Source organism: Malaya genurostris, chromosome 2 (assembly GCF_030247185.1).
Source record: "Malaya genurostris strain Urasoe2022 chromosome 2, Malgen_1.1, whole genome shotgun sequence".
In the NCBI taxonomy this organism is placed as follows: Eukaryota; Metazoa; Arthropoda; class Insecta; order Diptera; family Culicidae; genus Malaya; species Malaya genurostris.
Window position 1 is genome coordinate 32,788,798 of NC_080571.1, and position 24,590 is coordinate 32,813,387.

Sequence of the window (24,590 nt, forward strand, 5' to 3'; positions counted from 1 at the left end):
GGCCAGTAGGCTATGAGACCTTTCATTTGAGAAAATTTGTCTAACTTCGTTTTACAGTTTTTGATCATATTTTCCAGTATTTTCGGAAACGGAATCCGGTTGCGGTATAGCCGAAATCAGCTTGTTTACCCACATCAACTAACATGGCCTACAAATTGGAATAGTTTGGAGTCAAAGTCAGATGATTCTAAACGTTTTTGAATCGTCGCCTTGAATGACGGTTCAAAATTTAAAACTTCCATCACCCGGAAACGATAAAAGGGATCCATTTGAATCTTAGTTTGTGCAAATCGATTGAGCCATTTCTGAAAAAACGAATTGAATTTCATTTTTAAGTTTTTGATCATTGTATCCAGTATTTCCGGGACCGAAATCTGGGTACCAGCATAGCCGAAGTCGGTGAGCTACATATGAAAACAGTTTGGCGCTCAGTTTAACAGATCGGCTGAAAAGTTCGTATCGTTTCTATGAGAGGGCGCCACTAGAATTAAATCCATACCATTTTCAGTTAGTACCAACCTTCAAAAGATACGTGTATAAATTTGACAGCTGTCTGATTATTAGTTTGTGAGATATTGCATTTTGAGTGAAGCTACTTTTGTTATTGTGAAAAAAATGGAAAAAAAGGAATTTCGTGTGTTGATGAAACACTACTTTTTGATGAAAAAAGTGCCGCCGATACCAAAAAATGGCTTGATGAGTGTTATCCAGACTCTGCACCGGGCGAAGCAACAATTCGTAAGTGGTTTGCAAAATTTCGTACTGATCATATGAGCACCGAAGACGATGAACGCAGTGGACGTCCAAAAGAGGCTGTTACCGATGAAAACGTGAAAAAAATCCCCAAAATGATTTTCAATGACCGTAAAGTGAAGTTGATCGAGATAGCTGACACCCTAAAGATATCAAAGGAACGTGTTGGACATATTATTCACGAATATTTGGATATGAGAAAGCTTTGTGCAAAATGGGTGCCGCGTGAGCTCACAATCGATCAAAAACAACAACAAATTGATGATTCTGAGCAGTGTTTGGAGCTGTTATATCGAAATAAAACCGATTTTTTTCGTCGATATATAACAATGGACGAAACATGGCTCCATCACTTCACTCCGGAGTCCAATCGACAGTCAGCTGAGTGGACTGCACGCGATGAACCGAACCCAAAGCGTGGAATGACTCAACAATCGGCTGGTAAGGTTATGGCGTCTGTATTTTGGGATTCGCATGGTATAATTTTCATCGACTACCTTGAAAAGGGAAACACCATCAACAATTACTATTATATAGCGTTATTAGAGCGTTTGAAGGACGAAATTTCATAAAAAAACGGCCTCATTTGAAGAAGAAAAAAGTTTTGTTTCATCAAGACAATGCACCGTATCACAAGTCGATGAAAACCATGCTGAAATTGAACGAATTGGGCTTCGAATTGCTCCCTCAGCCACCGTATTCTCCAGATTTGGCCCCCAGTGACTTTTTCCTGTTCTCAGACCACAAGAGAATGCTCGCTGGTAAAAAAACTAGAAGTAATGAAGAGGTAATCGCTGAAATTGAGGCCTATTTTGAGGCAAAGGACAAATCGTACTACAAAAATGGTATCGAAAAGTTGGAAGATCGCTATAATCGCTGTATCGTCTCTGATGACAATTATGTTGAATAATAAAAACGAATTTTGGCAAAAAAAAATGTGTGTTTCTATTAAACGATACGAACTTTTCAGCCGAACTGTTATAACAATTTTTATGTTTGTTGCATCATCGTTTTATGCGACGGGTTGAAATTTTTAACACTCATTCCGGAACCAGAAGTCATATACTCATTTAATATAGAATCAAAAGAACATTCACTTGAATTTAAGTTTATGAAAATCGATTGTGACATCACTGAGAATATGAAGCGAACTTCATTTTGGCTAATGTTGACGTTTTCCGATGAAAGATATTATGTTCCCATAAGTAAGTGTAGAAATTTGTCCGGATCAGACTTCCGGTTCCAGAAATATGTATGAGTATGAAATTGCAACCCGTCATTTTAAGCGATAATCCAAAAACAGGAAAAAAAATTTCTGAGCTTTACTTAAAATTATTTCAATTTGTAGGTCAAATAAATCGATCGACGGTTTGCCGTTTATGGTTCTGAAAGTACAGGAAATAGTGGTCAAAAACTCCAAAACGGAACTCTCTTCATTTTCTCAGAGACGGTTGAGTAGATTTTCAGAAATTTAGACTGGAATGCAGGGTTTCACGGACTCATAGACTGCTATTAACTTTTGCTCGGATGCGACCTCCGGTTCCGGAACAACATGGTGAAGTGTGTTTAAAATTTATACCGTCATGTAGGCGAATTTCAATCAACTTGGCTCAAAACTTTTAATTGGTTGGAAAGGTTATGCTAGTGTACGCTCAAATCAACTGTTTTTGTTCTTATTAAATATATAAATGAAAGTTTTCAAAAGAATCACTAAGTAATATTTATGATAACATGAGTTATATGAAAAACACACTTCACCCTGTTATTCCGGAACCGGAAATCGGATCCGAACAAAGTTCAGTAGCAGCTTACTAGACCTTTCGCTTGAGCCTGAGTTTGCGAAAATCGGCTTAGGCGTCACAGAGTGAAGAGAGTTTCGTTTTCGTAGTTTTTGAGCAGGAGCGATATAGCCGCAATCGGTTCATTTATCCAAAAACTGAAATAAACTACAATTTGAAGCTGTTTTGAGTCAAATTTAGATGATTTTTTCCATATTTCGTATTGTCACTCTAAACGACGGTTTGCAATTTTAAAAACACTTTCATCTGTTCTGGAACCGAAAGTGGGATCGGAACAAGATTCAATAACAATCTGCGAGACTATAAGAACATTTATTTGAGCCTAAGTTTACGAAAATCGAATGAGCCATGTCCGAGAGTGTATTCCATTTTGGAGTTTTTGATCATTAGTACCGGTATTTACGCAACCGGGAACTAGGATTCGGTAGCTCAAATTAGTTCGTTTGGCCAGCTATTTATCCGTTTTTTTGCATCGTCGCGCTGAATAACGATTTGTAACGATATCTCCGGAACCGGAAACCAGTTCCGGATAAAATTCAATAGCAGCCTATGGGACAGCAAATCCTTTCGTTTGGAAGTGTGAGAAAATTGGTTCCGCCATCTCCGAGGAAAGTGAGTTCATATTCATACACACAGCCATTTGACATTTGAAAATTGACTCAGTTGTCACTTGGGGTTCCTTTTCTTTCTCATCATGGAATAATTAGATTGGTCGGGTCATTTCAAACGACTCGCATAACAAGGGTCAAAGTATCGCAAGAGATATCACAAAGTAGTCGAATTCTACGGTCATGATGATTTCAAATAACTCATTTTGTGGTGAAGAATTGATTCTTTAATAAATAGATAGAATGTACATTCGGCTTATTATTTGTTCAGCAAATTTTTGTTCAGCCTCACTTATTCCAACTCGTGTGAAGCGTCCTAATATTTTCTAAAGTTAGAACAAGTTGAAAAATCTAACACGAGAACACTAGAGTCCCCTTTTGCTGCAGTCCTTTTTGCATTCACCCGATAGAGAAGCTTCTCTCGTCCGCTTTTATTAAAATAAGTCCTCCTGGAGCTATTCGCAAATAATTTGATATCGTCGCCAACACTTTTCGTGGTCAGGAAAAACTAAACTAATTATTTCCTTTTTTTCTCTCCTTTCTCTTCGACAGAATCTAGCCTTCATGTCGTTGCACCGTTTTCTCTGCTAAAGCCGAGAACCCAGATATCAGCCAGCACAGCAAAAATATGATTGTAAAGTGAACGAAATCATAGATAGCCGCGTCGTTGGAATTAGTTCCGAATTGGCCGCTCCTTCGGCACTCCCAGAAGCGTCGAGTGCGGTTGCATTAGAGTGACAACCATAACAGCAGAAATCGAAAACGACTCCCAAAAATAGCAACACAAAACCCGAACAAAGCAATGCCCCACAGAATGTCCCCGAAGACACGTGTGGTGTTCAAGTTCATCTTCGGTCTCGGCATCTGGTCCTTTCTGGTACTGGGCTTCTTCAAACTGAACGGCGATCCGGTGACGCAGCACCAGTTCCAGCAGACGCCGATCAACGGGCGGCTGCTGCTCAACAAGGACAACCGGTGGACGGGGAACGAGGCGACTTCCACGACCACCGATCGGTACGCGTCCCCCGTCGGCGCCGGGGTTGACGAGGTCCTGGTGGATAATCGAGCCGGTAAGTAAAACGATTGGGGATTTCGATGCCCGAGTAGAATAACTGACGGTGCGATTTGGGTCATAGTTTGACTGCATGCTCGAGTAGAAGGAGAGAAAAAACCCATATCATAATATGAGTTCCTTTTGCTATCATTGCATTGCTTAGTAAGCTATCATGAATCAGAATTCGTAAACCCACCCTGAAAAAATCATTCTGTTCGTCATAAGTTATAAGGCCAGGTTCCTCAAAAAAAAAACGAGTTGTTTTTAATTCCACTTATCGTATAAAAATACCTATATTAAAACTAATGAACAAAAATTCTAAATCAGTTCTTTAATGTCTTAGGAGTCCTGGGAAAAACTATTTGGTTGATGAGGATGATTACGTTTGTATTCCAGTAAGTTGGGCACCATTTCAAATCATTTGCAAGTTTGAGCCTAAATGATCGTACCACAAGTTGTACAATCGTTCATATGTTGCAATACTTCATACATCTTAAAATTTAAGTGAAAAAAAACTATCAAAATGCTGTACGGGATTCATTTCTGGCATTCAGACGGGCCAAATTGTGGAATTCTCTCCGATATTAAATATTGTTCGGAACATTCTTCTCGAATGCGATGCAGTTAAATGCTAGTATTATTTGCACTCGTTTGGTGCGAATTTCGTACAGCGAAAAGGGCACAAAGCTAATCAAATTATTCTGGATTTACACTAAACTGATGATTTTTACCTTCGATTTGCATAGAAGCAATCTTTATCTCAGTTCTTTAGATAACATGTCGCATTAGCCATCAGAACGGCTGATTTTGTGTAATGTTCCCCATCGTTGTCCACTTTTCGTTTTCTTCTCCAATGCAAACGACTAGCAGCTGTATGACGCAGTCGCTCTTGTTTGCAGCAAACAATTCGCAATGCATCTGCCTGTATATGTGCCAATTGATGCCAAACTAAACCAATTCTTTTTATGTGACTTCGTTTGTAGCTTTTTCGCAGCTAGAGCTGGGTGGTTCCAGTGGCCACAAAAAAGCAATATATAGAATTTTTTTGACGATTATTTAATTTCAGATTTGCATTTTTCAGTGAAAGAAACTAACGAAATGCTGTACGGGATTCATTTCTAGCTTTCAGAAATTGAAAATCTCAAAATGGTTGGAGCGAAAATGACCAGTCTCATTTTGAGGCAGGAAACAATCACAATGGTTTAGAGAAATAATTCACGCTGTCGCTTACACACTAAATCCTGGTGAGCTTTGTGGGATCATTCAATGCAAACTTTGTATCGCTGATTATTGCGTCATTTGTCACTGTGAACTCAGCGTCTGTCCAAATCATCCGACGGTTCGGAATTTTCACTCTTTTTTTGTACTGTCAATGCCGAATGTGTTTTAGAAACGTTTAGAAATGTACACACGTCATCGGTAATTTGTGATCATCGATTATGCCCGAGATTTGGCGATTTTTGGACTAGTTTGTTGATGAGTACTCGGAAATTAAGTTGAGTTCCACGCGGCTTTTTTTATGCGATTTTTCACAGTTCCGCAGTTTTTTACGCGAATTTTCAAAAGTTATCCAGTTTTCTTGTTTTGTCTCAGAAATACATGAAACGCCGGGTTCTGATGTTGCCAACTCTCTGACACACTTTTCGGTTGTTTAAAAAAAACTTAGGTTACGACGTTTCAAATCTTCAATTTTGCGGTTTTTTCTTTTTTGGGATTACACCCTATCTCAACGTTTTTTTTTTCTATTCATACATTTATTTTATGTGGTTCAAGATCCCGAAAACTTAACAGAACCATATAAAAATGTTTTATCATATAAAATTAACTAAAAAGGCGGGTGGGTAATGTCAGAGACATAACTGGATGTCGTGAATACGAAAACAACTGACATGTTCCTTAACACTTCCGAATATCAATTAGTTGATCAATTGTATGATTTATACAAGCATTTCCCTTTTACATATTTTTCGCAAAAAAGAAGGCTTCACTTGATTTCGATTACTGTGAATTTCACACAGCGAAAAGTGCACAAATCTAACCAAACTGTTCATGATTTGCACTAAACTGAGGAATCCTAACAAATCCTAACAGTTCTTTTAGAAAACTTTTAGACCCATTAGAACGGCTGATTTTGTGTAATGCTCTCCACCGTTGTTTTTTTTCACCAATGCTAATGACTGGCAGCTGTGACGTAATCGCATTTGTCTAAAGCGAAACTAGTTGTGCAGACGACACAAAACACATCTGCTCGCAGTGGCGATAGAAACCAAATTGATCCAATTTTTGTTGAGAGGCTTGTTTTTACCTGATTTCGTTTGTAGCTTTTTCACTAATGGGTGGTCCTAACGGCTATAAAAATAGCCGCATAGAGAATTTTAATGTCGATTATTTCATTTCGGATTTGCATAATTTATTGAAAGAAACTATCAATATGATGTAGGGATTCGTTTCTAACATTCAGGAGGACCAAATTGAGGAACTCACTACGATATTCACCACTTTTCGGAACATTTTTCTCGAACGATTTGTTGTACAGCAGCAGATATTTTGTTCTCTTCCTCAGAACGCGTTCTGATTGGCTGGTGTTGAAATGGGTCAAATGAGACAGGTTATTCAATAGTGTACTATTGAAAAACTTCAATGCTGTTGATATACACGTTTAAGTTGAAAAATTTCGATTCTTTTGGTAGTTAGATTGTATAAATCCCTTCACAGATCACTGAGCTATGAGCTTAAAAAATACGAGAAAAGCAAACGCGCCTTATGAATTATCCTCTTTGATACTCGTTTATACCAAACATTTCAGAAAAGTTTAATTTTGAATTATTTGAGATTATGTCACACAACTGAAAATTTTATCATAAAATTGTGATCGTATTCCCGATGGCATGTATCAAAAATTATCTTGATTCGTTAGATACAACAAGAGATATTCACGATCAAAAACTTATCACTCTCTCAGAGGGTAAATTTTGAAAAGGCACCCCATAGTAAAGTAAATCGTATTCAGGACAAAAAAATCAAGATAACTTTTTACGGGTTCTTGTTGTAATTCTTTTTCTAGGGGGGAAGTTACTTTCGTTCCTATCCATCATAGCTTGAGAAGCCATTGGTTCACGAGTCGCATCTTCATCCATTTTTCCGTCGTCGTCGTTGCTATTGTTTTTAGTGTTTTCGTCGTAGTTGCTTTGGTGCGTCTCTTGAACATCCGTAGTACTGTCCGAACCGATGTTAGTTGAAGTGGGTTTGTGTTGTTCCACAAGAGTTGCAGTTGATGCTTTAGCTTGTTCGGCTATTGCAATATTTTTGTTTGTTGAACCAATAGTGCTGGACTCGCTAGATACCCGTACTGAACGGTTGCCTCTGGTTGAGGATATCTTTTTCGTAGTTTCAGTGCAGCGCTTGTCGTAGTGCTGATCAGCTGATTCTCATAGGTAACCAGCGATTTACAAGGATGCCTTCCGCCCTGACTACAAATTGCATAAGATGGAATCGCCTTATACAGTCGCATGGAAAGAATTTCTCCGTACTGCGACATATTTTCTCGAACGAAATGATCACTGGCCTGCGAGGGAAGGTCATGTACACGTACTTCTATGGCATCATCAACCACGTACACAGGGATATTGTACTTAAAATTGTCATACTGAACACTGTACATCTCGTTGTTAATCGAAGCGAATTCAATTGCATCTCTTGTACGTTTAAACTTAATGTACGCAAAGTTATACGCCTTGTTGAATTGAATTTCATTTACATCATTAACTCTATTGTTCACTGCGCTGTATTCTCGGGTAGAAGTGATTAGTAAGCCAATATAAAAATAGAAAATTTAATTATTAAAATCAAACATCTCAACTGCAGAAATTAACATTGTTTAGGGGACGGGTACAGCGTGATGGGTAAGTCGATGCCTTTTACGCAGCCCGCCTGGGTTCGATTCCCAACCCCGCACATAGGAACAGAAAAATTTTTTGGCCCGAAGAGGCGAATGACCTTACGGTTAAAACCTCTAGAATCGAAACAAAAAAAAACATTGTTTTCAATTGAAATAAGAGCTATAATATCAAAAACCATATCAAAATCTGAATTATAAAAAAGCAACAAAATATTTAAAAAAGACGAATTTTTCAGCTTTCACGTCTACTCGGGTTATCTTTGTTTCTGCCGTTTCTGTCGTAAAGAATTTTCGACTGTGTCGGATGAAATGCAAACACAAACCGAGATATCTCAACGTGGCCTCTAAAAAAATTTCAATTTCGAGAATCTCAATTTCGAGAATCTCGATTTTTTTCCGGAAATTTTTTTTTTCTTGATATTGCATCAGATCTTGACGCTTGAAGCATTTCTGAGATATTTGGAATCATAAAAAAATTCTTTAGTTTCGCGATTTTTACGCGGATTTCCGAAGTTACGCGTTTGTTTTTTTCTTTTGCGCGGTTTTCTTACGCGATATGTATCCCCCGCGTAAAAAGAGACCTCAGTGTACTGCAGTGTACTTAAAACATACACCGCTAAATGCACAACACTTTGTTCTTTATCCGCAACACTGTTAATTGGAACTCAGCCTCAGCTGTTTATTGAAACCATACCGATTCGCTAACGCAGCGCACTTTGCATACTGCGCGCGAACACAAAAAAAAATCAAATATTAAAAAAAACCCTATTTGAGTACGAAAATTTTTGGCTGTTTATGAAAACCAATAATATATGCAGCATTTTAACATTTAAAAGAAACAAAAACCGCATGAAGAGAGCACTTTAATTTCAATTTCTTTGGAAAATTTAAATAAAAATTTCAGTGAAATTTAACATTTTTAAACAATTTATTCTTCATTCTATGCCAAAAATAGTTGTTTATATATTTGCCAAGTTTTGTGTAATTCGAAAAAGAACTTAAGTTTTAGAAAGCATAACAATGAAAAGGTATATAAATATTTAAGTAACTGAAAATAGTATAAAAAATTCGAATATTGACGAAATATGTCTCGAACATGTTTGTAGATACTAATACTACGAAACAATAACACTTAGCGAAAAATCGGTTGCCTCGTGAAAAATGGGGGAGCCACTTCAGAAATTTTTACTCGAGCAAATAAAAACGGTAAGCGAACGTTGAATTAAAAAAAAATCAGAATTATCTAGTCTAAATTTCACGAAGGATTCAAAATTCATTTGCCAAAGTAAAATTAATATTTCTATCGCTTCAATCACATTCATAACGAAGGGTGTCAAATACTAGCTCATGAGGCTCATTTTCTTCTATTGATTTCTCATGATTTAGGATCCTCAATCCGTAAAATGATGGTAAAGATGAAATACACTCGCCAAAGGAGTGTATCGGAAGTAAGCTATCTACAAATTTTTCTTTAAAATTATGAAAAAAAACGATATTTTATTCAAACTAAAAATTTATCTTTTATTGTACGAGGTTAAACTTGAGCATAATGAGAACCGGATGATATTTAAGTAATTCCTTCACGAATTTTCGAACTTTTGATCGAACGTTCTTCATCAAGTTCCGGACAACTGCTGCATCGCATTTTTTGGACATTTGAGCCCAAATTTTTTTGAACCATGTTCCCAGCTGCCCAGTAACGTTCGATGGGTCGAAACTGAGGACAATTTAGTGGAATGATATTTTTCTCTACGAAATCTATACCCCTTTATGCAAGCCAATTGAGAGTGGTTTTGGCATAGTGAGCCGACGCTAAATCCAGCCAAAACAGCGGAGGTGTACTATGCTTCTTATATAAAGGCAGCAATCTCTTCTGGAGACACTCAGATCGATAGATTTCTGCATTTATAGTTCCGGTAGTATAAAAAATTGTTGACTTCAAACCACAGGAACATATTGCTTGCCGTACCCGTACTTTTCGATCAAATTTCTCCACTTGAATCGACCTGTTCGTATCGCTCACATCCTCTCCAACGACGACAGTAAAGTATTGTGGACCTGGAAGGGTTTTTGAGGCTTCTTTTACATAAGTCTCATCGACCATCAAAACGCATGCATCCGGACCCTGCAAAAGACGCGAATACAATTTCCGGGCCCTTGTTGCTGCTCGCTTCTTCTGTTCTACACTTTGTTTCGAGATTTTCTGCATCTTGTAGGTCTTCAGCTGATTTCGCCTCTTGATACGCTGGATCATTCCGACACTCGTTCCTGCTTTTTTGGCCATATCACGCATTGACATTGATTTGTTCTTCATGATTAGAAATACCCCTTTCTGGTCCAGTTTCGGGTTGGGAGAACCGAGTTTTCTGCCTCTTCCTGAAAGCTCATCCAAAGAATAATGTTCCCCAAACTTATTGATGATGGTTTCAACACTGGCATGATAAATTCCAAACCAATTTTCATTGTAATACTATTCTCACTTAGCCATGTGTCCAAAACCTTAATTTTCATTTCCTTTTCAATACGCGACATTTTGAAAACGGCTATTTTCAACCGCACAAACAAGTAAACAAACGAAAGCTGACAGCCAAACGCACAGCATGCTATGATCTGAGCATAAAAAAACCATCACAAATACATGCGTACAACACAAATGTACGTGGATAGCTTATTTTCAATACACTGCTTATACAGAACATCACTGACACCAAATTGTGATAGCATTAATGGTTCTCAGTTCTATACTGAGTTTGTCATCAACGTACTGAGCTACTGGCAACTGAACCGAAAACACGATGTGCAGCACACGAGAACATGTGTTGAAAGTTGGATTGAAATGGGATGGATGCGAATAGAAACGAGACAGTATCGTAAGAATCTGATGCACAAAAACATCAAACCACAACTCACAAATCGTCTCTCAGTGGGTTCTAATATTTGACGTGCGCTCAGTGCTCATCCTTTAATGATGCATTCGCATCATCACGAAAAGCGTAACTAATATTCTTGTACTATTGTTTTGATATCTTAAGCAGCTCAACTTGTTATGAATCTAATAAGAATAGTACTAGTTTTTGGTATTCAGTTTAGAATAACATTATCACATGATATTATTTAGACATTCACTTTAAATCGGAATATGCACATACTGTCTCACTCAGAATGAGTCGGAAATCTAATTTCATTAGAGTAATAATATCAAATTTTCCTATCAATCGCCAAAGCTTAACCCCAATCGATCCAATTATCTTCAAGTGAAGTGATTGTTGATTGCCACATCAAAACCCAGTTTCAGGAGCCGGTCGAGTACCACATCCTGACCGACACCTCTACCGAAAGTAGAGTCTCTCAGTCAAAACACCTACACCGACCGAACAAGCGGATCTCCCCTCTCTTGACCTACTAACCATCCGATCTACTTCGGAGGAACCGATTTAGCATTCCCAGCTACCGGACGATGGGTAATAAAAAGTAAAACTTACAAATCCATTAAAACTATGCACCATCTGCATAACAATGATGATGACCGACCTCTCTATCTCTATCTCTGACTCCCTCTCTCTCTCTTGGTGTTCGATAGGATGCGATGGTCTGGCACTAATGGCCGCACTCTTGACGGTACCGACACCATCATGGGTCCACCTGTGGGGGGTACAAATCGGGTCGAAGCACACCGGATCCCGGCGAATGAAAATATTTCTAGTTTGGCACTTTCGAGAGAGTCACTTTTTATGGCACGATCCGCACCATCAGCAAATGGCTCTTTTTTCCACTTGCCAGGGGAACCAACGTGGTGACGCACATGTCCTCAAAAGGTCCAATAAAACCAATAATTGCACTGTAACGGTTCCCGAAAGAGGGAACGAACCAAAAAAAAACAAAAAAACGGGCACCCATCGATGAATTAGACCAGGCAGACAAATTTATGACCCAATATGTTTGCCGAAGCCGAGCAAACATACGTCAACCGAACATATCACGCAACGGTCCGCTTTGAATGCGGTTCAAGTCTGTAAAATCTCACACATCGCCTGGTAGACGCAGACAATCCGAGGTCGACATTTGCAAACATAACACGAAGGTGCCAGTGACAAGATTCAAATTGAAATGAAATGACCGGCAACCGTCGTCCAGTTTTGGCGGTTCGACGGAAGTGACCAATTTTTCTATCAAATCGAGGTTCGCTTGCCGGTGCCGGTGCTGGACCGACACTTTTTTCGGTGACAAATTTGGCATAATTAGCTGGAATAGAATAAGTACTACTCGTGGCGATAAACATTTACACGCTAAAAAAATCAACACAAAACTAATAAAATACTTTACTTCAACGATGTGTTGTTGGGTAGGAATCACGACCACCGTCAAGGTGCGCAGAATTTGAGATCGGTTTTTCTACACCTCGAGGGGATCGGTTTCGAACTTTTCCCATAAAACAAAGGAATGTGGCTTACATTAGCTGGAACAGCAAACATAGAGCGGCAAAATTGCGGTTTGATTTGGAATTTAGCACATATTATATACGTGACATCCGACGAAGATGATGATGATGATGGTGCTTTTTGCGTCGAACCAAAAGGAAGACGTTGTTGATTCAAGATGATGACTAACATTAAGCCGGGATTTTTATTCGGAATTTCTTATGAAGTCTGTAAATGGATTCGATCCGTTAGCGTGCGTTAGTTCAGTGAAATCTTGTGTATTGAATCCTAATCGAATGAATCGAGTTTGCGTCAAAAGAGAAAATTTGTCTTGCTCTTTGTTTCAAAAAAGTTAAATAGATCCGATTCCTATTTCTCCTGAGCTCTTTTTGCCTTTCTCTATACAAAAGTAATAGCATTGGTATCTACCATTCGACTCAGTTCAACGAAATCGGAAAATGTTTGTGTGTTGTTGCAAAATTCACACAATCAATCAACTAATACGAACGATTAATAATATTCGGAAGTGTGAACAAAGCGCGTCAGTTTTGTTAGTACTTACGTCCTCCAGCTATGTCTTTGACATTACGCACCCGTCTTTTTCTTCAGACGGAATCCGATTCAAAAGAAAAATCTCTTCCCGAACCTGACCCAAACCCGTCGGTTCGTTTTTCGAATAGTTGAACCCGCACCCATTTAAAATTTCCAAGAATTTTCTCGTTACCGAATAGTTTCTTTTTGAAAACTTGAACCGAACTTGAGTTTCGCTCGGGTTTCGGGTATTTTAAACATCTCGACAGTGTAGTGCACCGTTTGCAGCTCGAACTTCGCAACAATATTATCAAGCTACTGAATAATCATACACAGCTCGAATGCTGCTCTACACCGCAGTTCGCAGTTCTCTACTTTTAGTTTTTATATTCAAAATGTAGTTGCCGTCATGGTCTAACATAATATCCCAATCGATTTTTGCATTGTAAAATTCGTGCATGGGGTTTCATTCTTAATAATTTAATCCGGTGTTTGCATTTAAAAATACGATTTGTTTTCAGTCTTGTTAAGATGTAGAGACTAATTTAAAATTTGATCTGCATATAACGAGGAAAAACAGATTGAAAAAATTACACCTGAATACAACTATGAAATGAAACTGCGAAAAAGCTACGAGACGAAACTCGAACCCGTAGCTAACTTCTACCCCGGGGAAATCATTTTTGAAAAATCACGATTTTTCAGTTTGAATAAAAGTTTTCGCAATTTTGAAGTTTTGTATGAACTCTAATTTTTTTTACGGCTGAGTTTCTAGTCGAAGTTTCGACTACTGATTTGTTCTTTATTCAGTGAAATATTTTAGTGATCCTCGTCTGAAAATCGTATTTCTCCGAAGATCATCTCTGGAAAATTACTGCTCTTCAATGAGAAAGTCAGTCACACAAATTAAGATTTAGTATCAAATCCAGTTGCACTCTGTGCGGTCCGATATTGCCGTAGAGAAGGTTGCTAACACATCGTTCAAAAAGTCAAGGAACTAACTAGGAAAACAACATTTCTTGTATAAAGTTTTGTCGTGAATACGACTTACTATACTATGGGGCGCCTTTTCAAAATTAGCCATATGGAGGAATGGGCAGAACTTAATCGTGAATATCTCGACTTGTTTTAATGGCAGCAGCATAATTCTTTCACTATTTCATCAAAAATATGATCAGGAATTTAGGATAATATTTTGGACAGTGTGAGATAACCACAAACAACTCAAAAATTAAGTTTTCTCAAAATTTGAAAACAACGCGGAAAACTTTTTACTTTTGCTTGGGATTTTCGCGCAAGGACGACGATTTTGAGGTAGTCAGGCACATATCTTCAACTGAACGTTATAAAAGGGGAACCGTGGTCGAAAATCGACCATTTCTTCTTGTGCGTTGGATGAAATCAGACGTCGCACAGTGGTCCAAAACTGGAAAAAGACGGTCAAAAGTCTGTACTGACTTTCAATGATTTTTAAGAGTTAACGTGTCTTCGAAGAAGTTTTACAAGATTATATTACGCTTCTTTTGAAAGTGGCACCTTAATATTTGTTAACGGGGTAGTACCAATTTCGAATAAAAATAATTTTTTTTTTCCACAAACAAAATTTTTTTTCTATCTTATTTTGAAGAGAAAAACATTTGAATTATTTTTGCTGAAGATATAAATAATGTAAAAAAATAATTTTTGAGATATATTCACTTTATTTTCACTTTTTTTTTTGGATTTATCTACGTAAAATCTACCTTCATTACCTAAGTATCTACTGCAAAGTGCACGTAAACACGCATAAACAAGCTCATGCTTGCACGCGCAACTTAAGCAAATTGTTGTGATTTTTATTATGTTTACTTTTTGACAATTAACAATATTAGAAAAAAATCTAATTTTTTTAGGCCTTTGCAAAGTTAATTTTAAATATTGAAAATCCGAAAAATTATCAAAAGTTCAACACATATTAAAAAAATGGAAACATGTTTTCCAAACAAAATATGAAAAAGTATTGCAAAAATACAAACCTTTACGAAGAGATTTCATTTTTAAACGTATAAATAAATTGAGTTATCGCGAAGCAACACGTTTTTTAAGGCGATATGTTGATCGTGCGCCGCTCACTTAGAGATGTGCGAAGCAGCTCCGAACCGATCAGCTCACTAAAGGGAATCGATTCAATGTATCAGCTCATCAGCTCACTTTGATTGAATTGAAGGTTTGTTTTGAGCGCTGTTTTTCTTACTCCATTTTTCTTTCATATGCATGATCGAAATCATTGAAGCACAAAGAACAATGCTATGCGAACTAACTTGTCTGCGAATTATTATTATGTCATATTTGAGAATATCTGCAAAAGTGGCATCCCTGAATGTACCTTAGCCTACTGAGTGAGAGGTAAGATTTCTTATTGACAATGGCTCATTCAATCTGTTAAAGAAGGATAGATACACAATTGGAAGAACAAACAAAAGCTCATGCACGTATTTCTTCTCATTTTTAACTCGCTCTTCAAGAACCGAAGATCCGTTCAGCTCGTAGCTTGTTTCCACCTTACCTGCAGGGATGCCAGGTCGTTTTATCAAAAATCTGTGATCAAGCCAAAAACCTGTCTGTGCAAAATCTGTGCACGTTTCCATAATAGCTGATCGGAATCATTTTGGTAAGCAAAAAAAGCTCTCCATAAAATTTCAAAATTTCAAAAATCTGTAATCGATTTCAGAATCTGTGCAAATCTTTGACCATTTTCAGAAATCTGTGCCATTTTTTAAATCTGTGCTAAAAGTTGAAAATCTGTGGAACACAGATTAATCTGTGAACCTGGCATCCCTGCTTACCAGTGCGGTGAACTGGTGAGCTGCGGCTCTTTCAAAAAGAACTCTGAGCTAACTTTAAAGATTCGATTTGCTGAAATAACTCATGAGCGAATTGCCCATCTCTACGCTCACTGCAAAAGTTAGGTACAAAAATAGCAGACGCGTGACGCCCTCCGTTTCTTAACCATTCATGATTTCAGTATGGCCATAGTGAAAATGAGTCACACGAATAGTACTCAGGATATTCTCATTGGAAAATAAATTGGATTAGGAATATATTTTCCTATAAGTAAAAGTTTGTTGCATTAAGTTGCATATTTCGTTTCGGCACAAGGTTTCCTAGGTAACAAGAAGTAAAATGATGTATAACTTTTTCAGAACAGAATAAACCTATGCATTACCTTCTACAAAATTATGGAATTTTATATTTTCTACAATTATTCCAAAAAAAGTATGTATAAACAATAATTTGTAAAAAGTTATGATTAGAAAACTAGTTTTAAGGGGGTTGTCATAATTCAATAATTAAAACTAACTTTGAAAAGGCATAAAAAAAAGTTCCATCGAGTTCCACTAAGATTTTTTATTGTAGTATAGGGCATATCTTTTCCTATAAATTCTGTAAAAATCAGCTGCATAAAGTTGCACATTTCGCTTCGGTGTAAGGTTTTATCATAGGTAAAAATAAGGTAAAATGTTGTATAACTTTGCCAGGAAACAACAAACTTATGCACTACCTTCAAACAAAAATATGGGATTTTTTATTTTCTACAATTATTCCAAACAAAGAATGCATAAAAAAATAATTTGAGACAAGTTATGAATAAAAAACTGATTTTAAGGGGGTTGCCATAAAAACGCTTTGTATATCCGAAACGGTGCGTCCTAGACTTTTGGTATATTTGACAAAGTAAATTATTTTCAATAGTTCTAAAACTTTGCAGAAGAAAAAAAATTTCTATCTCTTCAGAAAAAAAAATTATGGTTATATTTTTTGTCAAAGTAGGCTATGAACAATTAGGGATAGAATCACATTACGCGGTATATATTTGTAAATAATTTCCTAAAAGCAACTATATGCATAAAAAGAACGGTTTGGCAGCTACTGATTTATGTCCACGTTTTTATTGATTCGAACCACTGTGCGTCGGAGCGAAAAGACGCATTCAACCTCAATTCAACCTGGTTAAAAACCACAAATGCTCAGGTCGTAGTTCTCATTTGCCTTCCGGTTGTCAAGGCAGAGAAGATGCATTAAATCAGTTTTGCATCATTTGGCACTGCGAGCGGATGTGTCGGTTTGTAGGCAAAGCTAGTTTCAATTCAAGCAAGAACGATTGCATCAGCTGCTGGTGCTTTGCATTGGAAAGAAAGAAAACAAGGAACGAAAAGTGGACAACATTATATAAAATCAGCCGTTCTAATGGCTCTAAATGTTATCTAAAGAACTATTAAAATTATTTTTTTGCAAATCGAAGGTAGAAATCATCAGTTTAGTGAAAATTTGATTTGTTTCGTGCACTTTTCGCTGTGCGAAAATCGTTCGAAATAAGTGTTCCGAACTGTGCTAAATATCGTAGAGAATTCCACAAATTAGTCCTTCTAAAAGGCAGAAATGATTCCTGTACTGCACCTCTTTCAATGAAATATGCAAATCCGAAATGAGATAATCGACGTCAAAAACCGCTGAAAATGTTAGTAGGGAAAAGGAGGAAAGTTTCGTAATTCACACAATCGATCAATTATCAATTCGAATTCGAAAGTATAAAGAAATCGTGTCAGTTTTATTCGTATTCACGACATCCAGTTACGTCTCTGACATTACACACCCGTACTTTTATTTTATTCATCAACCTTCCAATCAACTTTTAAATGCAATACAATCGTTCTAGCACTTTTTTTTAACTTTTCGATACCTTAATTATCTCTTGCGTTTCTTTTTGAGATCAGCAAACGCAAAGTAGCCGCTTTGGGCTAGGTTATTGTGAATATGCTGGGTGAGGAAACAGATCGAAGGCCAATGCCTTCCATTTTGGCCATTGTTTTCATTGACTTGTGGTGCATTGTCTTGGTTAAAGATATTTTTTCTTCTTCATATAAGGCTATTTGTTCGAAGGTACTTTCCTTTTCAAGATAGTCGATGTTATACCTAGAGCATCTAAAAACTGACGCCATGATTGTTCCAGCTACCTGCTGCGTTTTCAGATAGCTTTCCCCGCCCGAATGATCCCGGAGAAACATGTTGGATCCATGTTTCGTCCATTGTTTCATACCAACGCCAGAAATCTTTTTCAATGCGACTAAACAGTGCCGGACAGCTCTCTTAATCGTAGATGCGTTGTTGCTTTTGTTCTATTGTGAGCGAACATGGCACCCATTTGGAAAAGACCATTTCCATCCAGTTGATGTGCTAACTGTCTCAGCACACCTAATCTCACGAGCTTTTATTTTGCGTTTATCGATTACGCTTATCAAACCTTGCCTTTTTTAAGCTTCTATTAAATATAAAAAGTAGGTACAGTGTCATATACTAATCGATTCAGCTCGATGAAATGATCAAATGTCTGTGTGTGTCTATACGTGTGTTTTTAACAAAGAGGTCGAGATCTCAGATCTGGCTGAACCGATTTTGATCAAACTAGTCCCATATGAAAGGTCTCCCCGTCACCCTGAATGCTATTGAATGGTAACTTTTTCAGTTATACGAAGTTTTATGTCAAAATTTTCAGTTTTCACAATGTCTGTCAAAATTGACCTTGAAAACAGAATATGTTTTTAGACTTAGATTCCGAACGGCAATGGCTATCCAACAAGCTATAGATTGTTAAAATCCGTCCATTTTAAACGGAGATATCTATATTTTTGTGTAAGCGACTTTTCACCTTGTTCCAGTAGTAGTTGAGGCCGACTCTGCACCTCCGAATGTGACACTCGAAAAAGCATTGAACCGTTCATGCGAGAGCAGCATCGATAGTCACGGAATGTCGATTCTGAACGACTCCAGTATCACGATATCCGAAGTTGAAATTTTGAATAGATAAATCTTGAGCCTCATCAGCCGATGATGCCTTAAGGGATTTTTTTTCCTATCTTCGCCAAGCCGGTGCTTCAAAGCCTCTTGAAATCATTCTTCACAATACACAATACGAGGTGGTGGTGACGAGGAAGTGGCAGGAAGAAGCCCAAAGTCAACCCAGTCCCCTGGTGCCTGCTGCACTTGAGGATCGATCCACTTTCATCGAATTTGCTCTTACCCACCTTTTCCCAGTGCGAGTGGCAATTTCAACTTTTCAACTTCATTTTGGTCCCTTTCCGTCGATTAACGGCCACCGTCGCTGACCTCTCAGCAGCGGCGGCGGCGGCGGCAATCATCGGCTGAAAGGTTTTCTATTCGAGCCTGTGTCCGAATCTACCACGGTCTCGTAGGCCCGCAATGGCCGCAATGATTTATTTATTCGGCCAAGGCGTCTCGTAGGCTATTTCGGATTTTTTCTCTCTGTTCATTCCCCCCCATCGCCACTGTTCGGATCTGAGTGAAATAGTGGAACACATATAGGAGAAGCGATAGTAAGAAAACATTTTCACGCAGTGCTAGATATGTGGACCAGATAACTGTAAACCGATATTGAATTCCGAGCGCCCCCCCGAGACAACTCGGTGTTTGAATGTGGCGAATGGAATCGATCGAGTCGCGAGATTAGTTCAATGAAAATTGTGCTGTTCGATTTCGGCTGCACAAATTGGTCTCGGAACTCCCATCCCAAAAGTGGTCATGAATCGCACAGTCTATTGATCCACTATGTGGTCAGTAGACGAGTTCAATTGCCAAAAGTGTCGGTAATTCACATTTGGCGTGAGTCGGGGCGTCTCTACGGCAACCGTAAAGTCCAACCCGGTGTCGCTGTTGATGAGAGAAATCAAAAGCGATCAAGTGTGGCCACACGCTGCGCCACCTTGGAAGGGGCCAATTTGCACTCTAATCGTACTTCAACGAACGTCTGGCCCATATTGACTTAACCGGGAAACGTGATTGACTCACAGGTTTTACCGCACCGAATGCCGTCGGTTCTGACTCTGTTGAAATCATCAACGAGGAAATGTTCAACCCGTTACACCAATCACATCATCAAAAAAATCGTCAAGTTCAAACAAAATTCATGAAGCAATTTCATATGTGAATAATTAAAAATTAATATTAAACTTGATCCATTCGATATCTGGGCACACTGTTATCGGATCTGGAAATTTTTGACAGTTGTTCGTTTTGAAATGTTCAAATTAATGTTGGACACCCACTTCGTAAATCGGACGTTGTCAAGTTCATAAATCGCGATATCGTGAAAATTGGCTAATTTTCGATCGATCACAGCACGCGTCGTACAGGGTGACAAATAACGAAGCGAAAGCTGCTTTTGAAGGTGCTTAGAATCATCAGGGTAAACCGAAGGGCTGTCGGATTAGGATCGATTACCAATCGAGGAACAACTTGACATATTGGTTAAACCTATCGTACCCTCTTTGAAATTGTAGATGTCGCACGTGAAAATTTGGTTCACCCGTCGAATGGATCGTCTATCAGACATGCAACTTTGTAATTCTATGGTAAATCCAGGGTTGTTACGATCGCGCGTTTTCTGATCGAGTTTTTGATGGAGTGACGCGGACTTTGCGCGGATTGTTTTTTATTAGGTTGATGAAAAAGAAGTCCAATATATTTACAAGGACATAAAAACAAAATCGGATTGCCTGATTTAGGTTAAGTATGTACCGTTTTGTTATATAATTTGTTGTCATTTTAAGCTTAATGATACCTATCTCTTAAATATTCCGGTTCTTATTGAACAGAGCTGAAATAGACTGCCCGTAGTTGCACTTCGTAATCGAACAAAAAAGTGAAAACGTACTGTGAACCAACAAACGGTGCTTCACCATATGTCGAAAATAACGTTGATCATGACCAAAAACTGTGTGCATGGAAGGAATGTTAGTCCGAACCACTTTGTTTCTAGAGATTGCGAGTTTTTTTTGATTTTTTACTTGTTTCACGAGATAGTAAAGAGATCCGGATATGCTTCGGTAAACAACACGATGTCATGCATAAACCAATTAATTTCCGAAATTCGTGAAACTTTAGACAGCCGGCTGTCGGAAGTACTACCACTCACTCATACTTTTTTTTTGCTTTTGTCGTGAATACGATTTACTTTACTATACTTTTATTTTTTCTCGATGCTATCGGAAATATGAACCGAAATTTATGATACAATTTTAAGTAACTCCATAATACCACAAATAACTTTAAATTATAGTTTTCTAAAATGTTTGGCTTCAACGAGTATAGAAGAGAAAAACTCATGACGCTTGTTTGTCTTTCCCGTCATCCGAGCAACGGTTTTAATGCAGTGAGCTACATGGAATTTTCAAGTTACCAATTGAGTCCGTATATAATGTACAAATTGACACGTTTCATTCATTCTACACTTCGAAGTTGATTTTTATATTAGTAAATAAATTATTGAAGAACTTTTTGAATATTTTCTTCCTTTGAAATTAGTGTAAATCGTACTGTGTGTATTTCTGCAGGTAATTACTTTTTCACTTAATTTTTTCCTGTCTCACCAATATGTGTGTAAGAACAAGTGTTTCGTAAATTCATCGTACTTTGGTATAGGTACACCGTTATAATTCTGGAGGTAAGGAAATAGGTACTTATGAACCTATGAAAAACATTTTAAGAATCCACAAGTGTGAAATTTTCTTCATATTCGCGTCTACCCGTTATGTCTCTGGCATTACCCACTCACTTTTTTGTTTTTACAGCATATAGGATGCGCGTTATTTTCAAATTATACCTAAATCACTAAACAAATTTTCAATACCAAATGGTTTTCGCTGTAGCCTGAACGAGATTTATTTCCGAACCGATTATAGTTCAAACTTAATTCTAATGTTGTCACCAGATGACCATGTACACGACAATATGTAATACTAGTATACAATCAACAGGTCACACACATCATAGTTTTAATTTTACTAACCACCAGTAAATAAAATCTCATGTTCAGATATACTCAGACTAAATAACGCGTATTTTCCGCATAATTCATATCCTCTTGGACCGATTGTGTTGCATACTATACTCTCTAAAATGTATTCCCATATTTTGATGAAGATTGGAGTAATAGAACTCAAATTATCCCGATTCTAGCGCTATATGTAGCTGTGTAGCTAAGTGGATTTAGAATTTTAAGAGGATTTCATTCGAATAGTTTATAAATAATACAATCGAATAGATACTAGCTTTAGTAAAGATTTGATACACCTAACAAACGTTAAACGTTAGTATTTTATTGTATGATTTAATAGTAAATTTCTTTTTACAAAAAGTTACATGTTAATTTTGCGCAATTCAGTTCTGAGTTTCACTCAAACATCGCTAGTTTTTTGTTCAGAGATTCGCGGGGATTTCACGCGTTTTTGTTTTGACCCTGTAAATCCTACATTCGTTCCGTGCTTCGTGGAATCAGAGGGTCATAAAGCTGATGATTGCCGTAATATCTGAAAAGGGTCTATGTTTACAAAGTGAATAGTTTGAAAAAAAAAAATACACTCAAATAAATAATCATTTAATAGTTACGTGAAAAGTAATGTGGATTTTTCTTTCATACCAACTGTAGCTGTAATGGAGATTTTCTAACGTTTTCATAAAAATTAACAGAAATCTTATCATGAAAATAAAAATTATCCCGTTCACGATTAGTAGCTTAGAATAAATTAACATTTTACTCGCACTTTCAACCGCAAGGAACCGCAGGCGAGTACAACAAACCCTTCAAACCGTAACACACTATATCAGATGTCGAATCCTGATAACATTCATTAGCAGCTGTTTTTTTTTATTCAATAAAATAACATAATATTAAGGCACACTGCTTAAGCTCTAGGATGCCAAGGGTATTTACTAATCTTAATTATCGTCTAACTTAAAACTAGAAAAGTATCATTATGTGAGGTAGTATCGGGGTCTCGGATTCTCGAGAATCCAGCTTTCAACTGGCGATCGGTTGTGGCCGGTGAATTGAATTTAGGATGAGATTGTTCCATTCTTCGGTCCATGAGGGTCCGCGGGAAACACCCCAAGGCTACGAAGGCCCGGCGGGTGGCCCGCATGCTGGTCATCGACTGGAGCGGTCTTCCGGTGATGGTGATGTTACGGAAGAGAATGGAAAAAAAGTAAATATTGTGGGAAACGGGATAAAAAGGGGGTGTGGGAACAAAATGTTTGAAAACGACAGAGATCTAATTAGTTGCCATCGAGATGGTGAAGAAACAGGGAAGGGGGAACGAATTAGCAGCTGATAAGATCATGGGAGTGTGTGTGTGTGTGTGTGTGTGTGAAAAAATTTAGTTCTTTAGAATACGTTTCCCTTGTAATTTTTAAGTAAATTGTTCGGCGTTTGGTCAATTCATGTAAGTTGTATGTGATGATTCTATTCATTTTAAGGGATGTTAACATTCATTCGCATAACATAATTCGTCACGTAAAATATTCACTTTGACGTTTGAAACCATTTCACGTGATTTTCAAAGTAATTCGAACGTGAGTATTTATATGGGTGTAGTATTTGTATGATAAGACTTTAAGATTTAGTTATAATAAAACTGTGCTTGAAAGCACAAACTGGTTTGCGTGGATCATTATTTCAAATTGAAAATGCGTTGAAAAAGTTATGTACACAATCATATGAAAAGTGGTTTTTCTATAATCGTCAAAATTTCTGAAAACATTGCAATAGTCACGTTATTCCGAAACTTTCCTTCGATTTTTATTTGCTCCTATGTGCAATAATCGAAAGTGTTTCATGCATTTCTAAGACCTCTGGCATAAATAAAAACGGATAAGCCATCTCAGAAGAATAAAAGTGTGTTTCATTTTTTTGTAGTTTTTAACCATCATTTCCGCTACTTCCAGAATCTGGAACTAGAAACCGTTTGTAATTTACATCGCAAAAGATGTAAACATAGGGTAACGGATTCCTATTTCATCTGAGCTCCTATTTCCATCTCATCCCTTCACCTCATTACTTTGAACATGAATAATATTTTGCAACCTACCTGAACCTAACTGTGAAATGTTTTAAAATGATTATAAAAGCTATTGTCACACTTTCCTATTGAAAGAAATGGTTTTAAGTTCTTCGGTTATCGTTTTTTTTTTCATTTAAAATAAATTCACTTTTCAATTTAGGATACATTTTCGTCTCAAGATTTACAGTTCGTCATGTTTCTGAATATCTACTAATCGATTCGTCTCAAAACATGATCACTATTTCGCAAAATTACACTACTATTGAATGCTGGATGACTTTATGATTAGTATTGTTCACTTGCCACTTGTTTGATTAACGATTATAAACTTCAAAAACTACCCGACAAGTAATTAAAGTCTTCAAAAATATGAGATGAAAGTTTTTCACTTAGTTCACTTGATTGCGCTTTGTTTTCGTCTCATTTGGTTTCGCAAAGTTGCCATGGTTTCTCAAAATGTTACAAAAAATAAATTGTTTTTTCTTTTTCCAATTATTATCAAAAAGTATGTTTTTGGTATCCGTGACATTAGTTTAATTATATTATTGATATTAATACTTCAATAAAACTGTTTTTGCTTCGAATATTACCAAAAAGAGCGTGTTAAATACTAATGAAATAACCATTGTGGCAAATC

At 37.3% G+C, this 24,590-nt stretch overlaps 1 protein-coding gene across 5 annotated transcripts in view; it reads left to right on the forward strand.

Annotated features, from left to right (window-relative positions):
• The window catches only part of LOC131432983 (uncharacterized), a 701,653-nt gene that overhangs the window by 629,445 nt on the left and 47,618 nt on the right, over positions 1–24,590 (forward strand). For all 5 annotated transcript variants that reach the window (XM_058599679.1, XM_058599682.1, XM_058599680.1 and 2 more), the window contains one exon: positions 3,713–4,230. In XM_058599679.1, coding sequence (XP_058455662.1) covers positions 3,963–4,230 — 268 coding nt within the window. In that variant the 5' untranslated portion in view covers positions 3,713–3,962. The remainder of the gene's footprint in view (positions 1–3,712; positions 4,231–24,590) is intronic.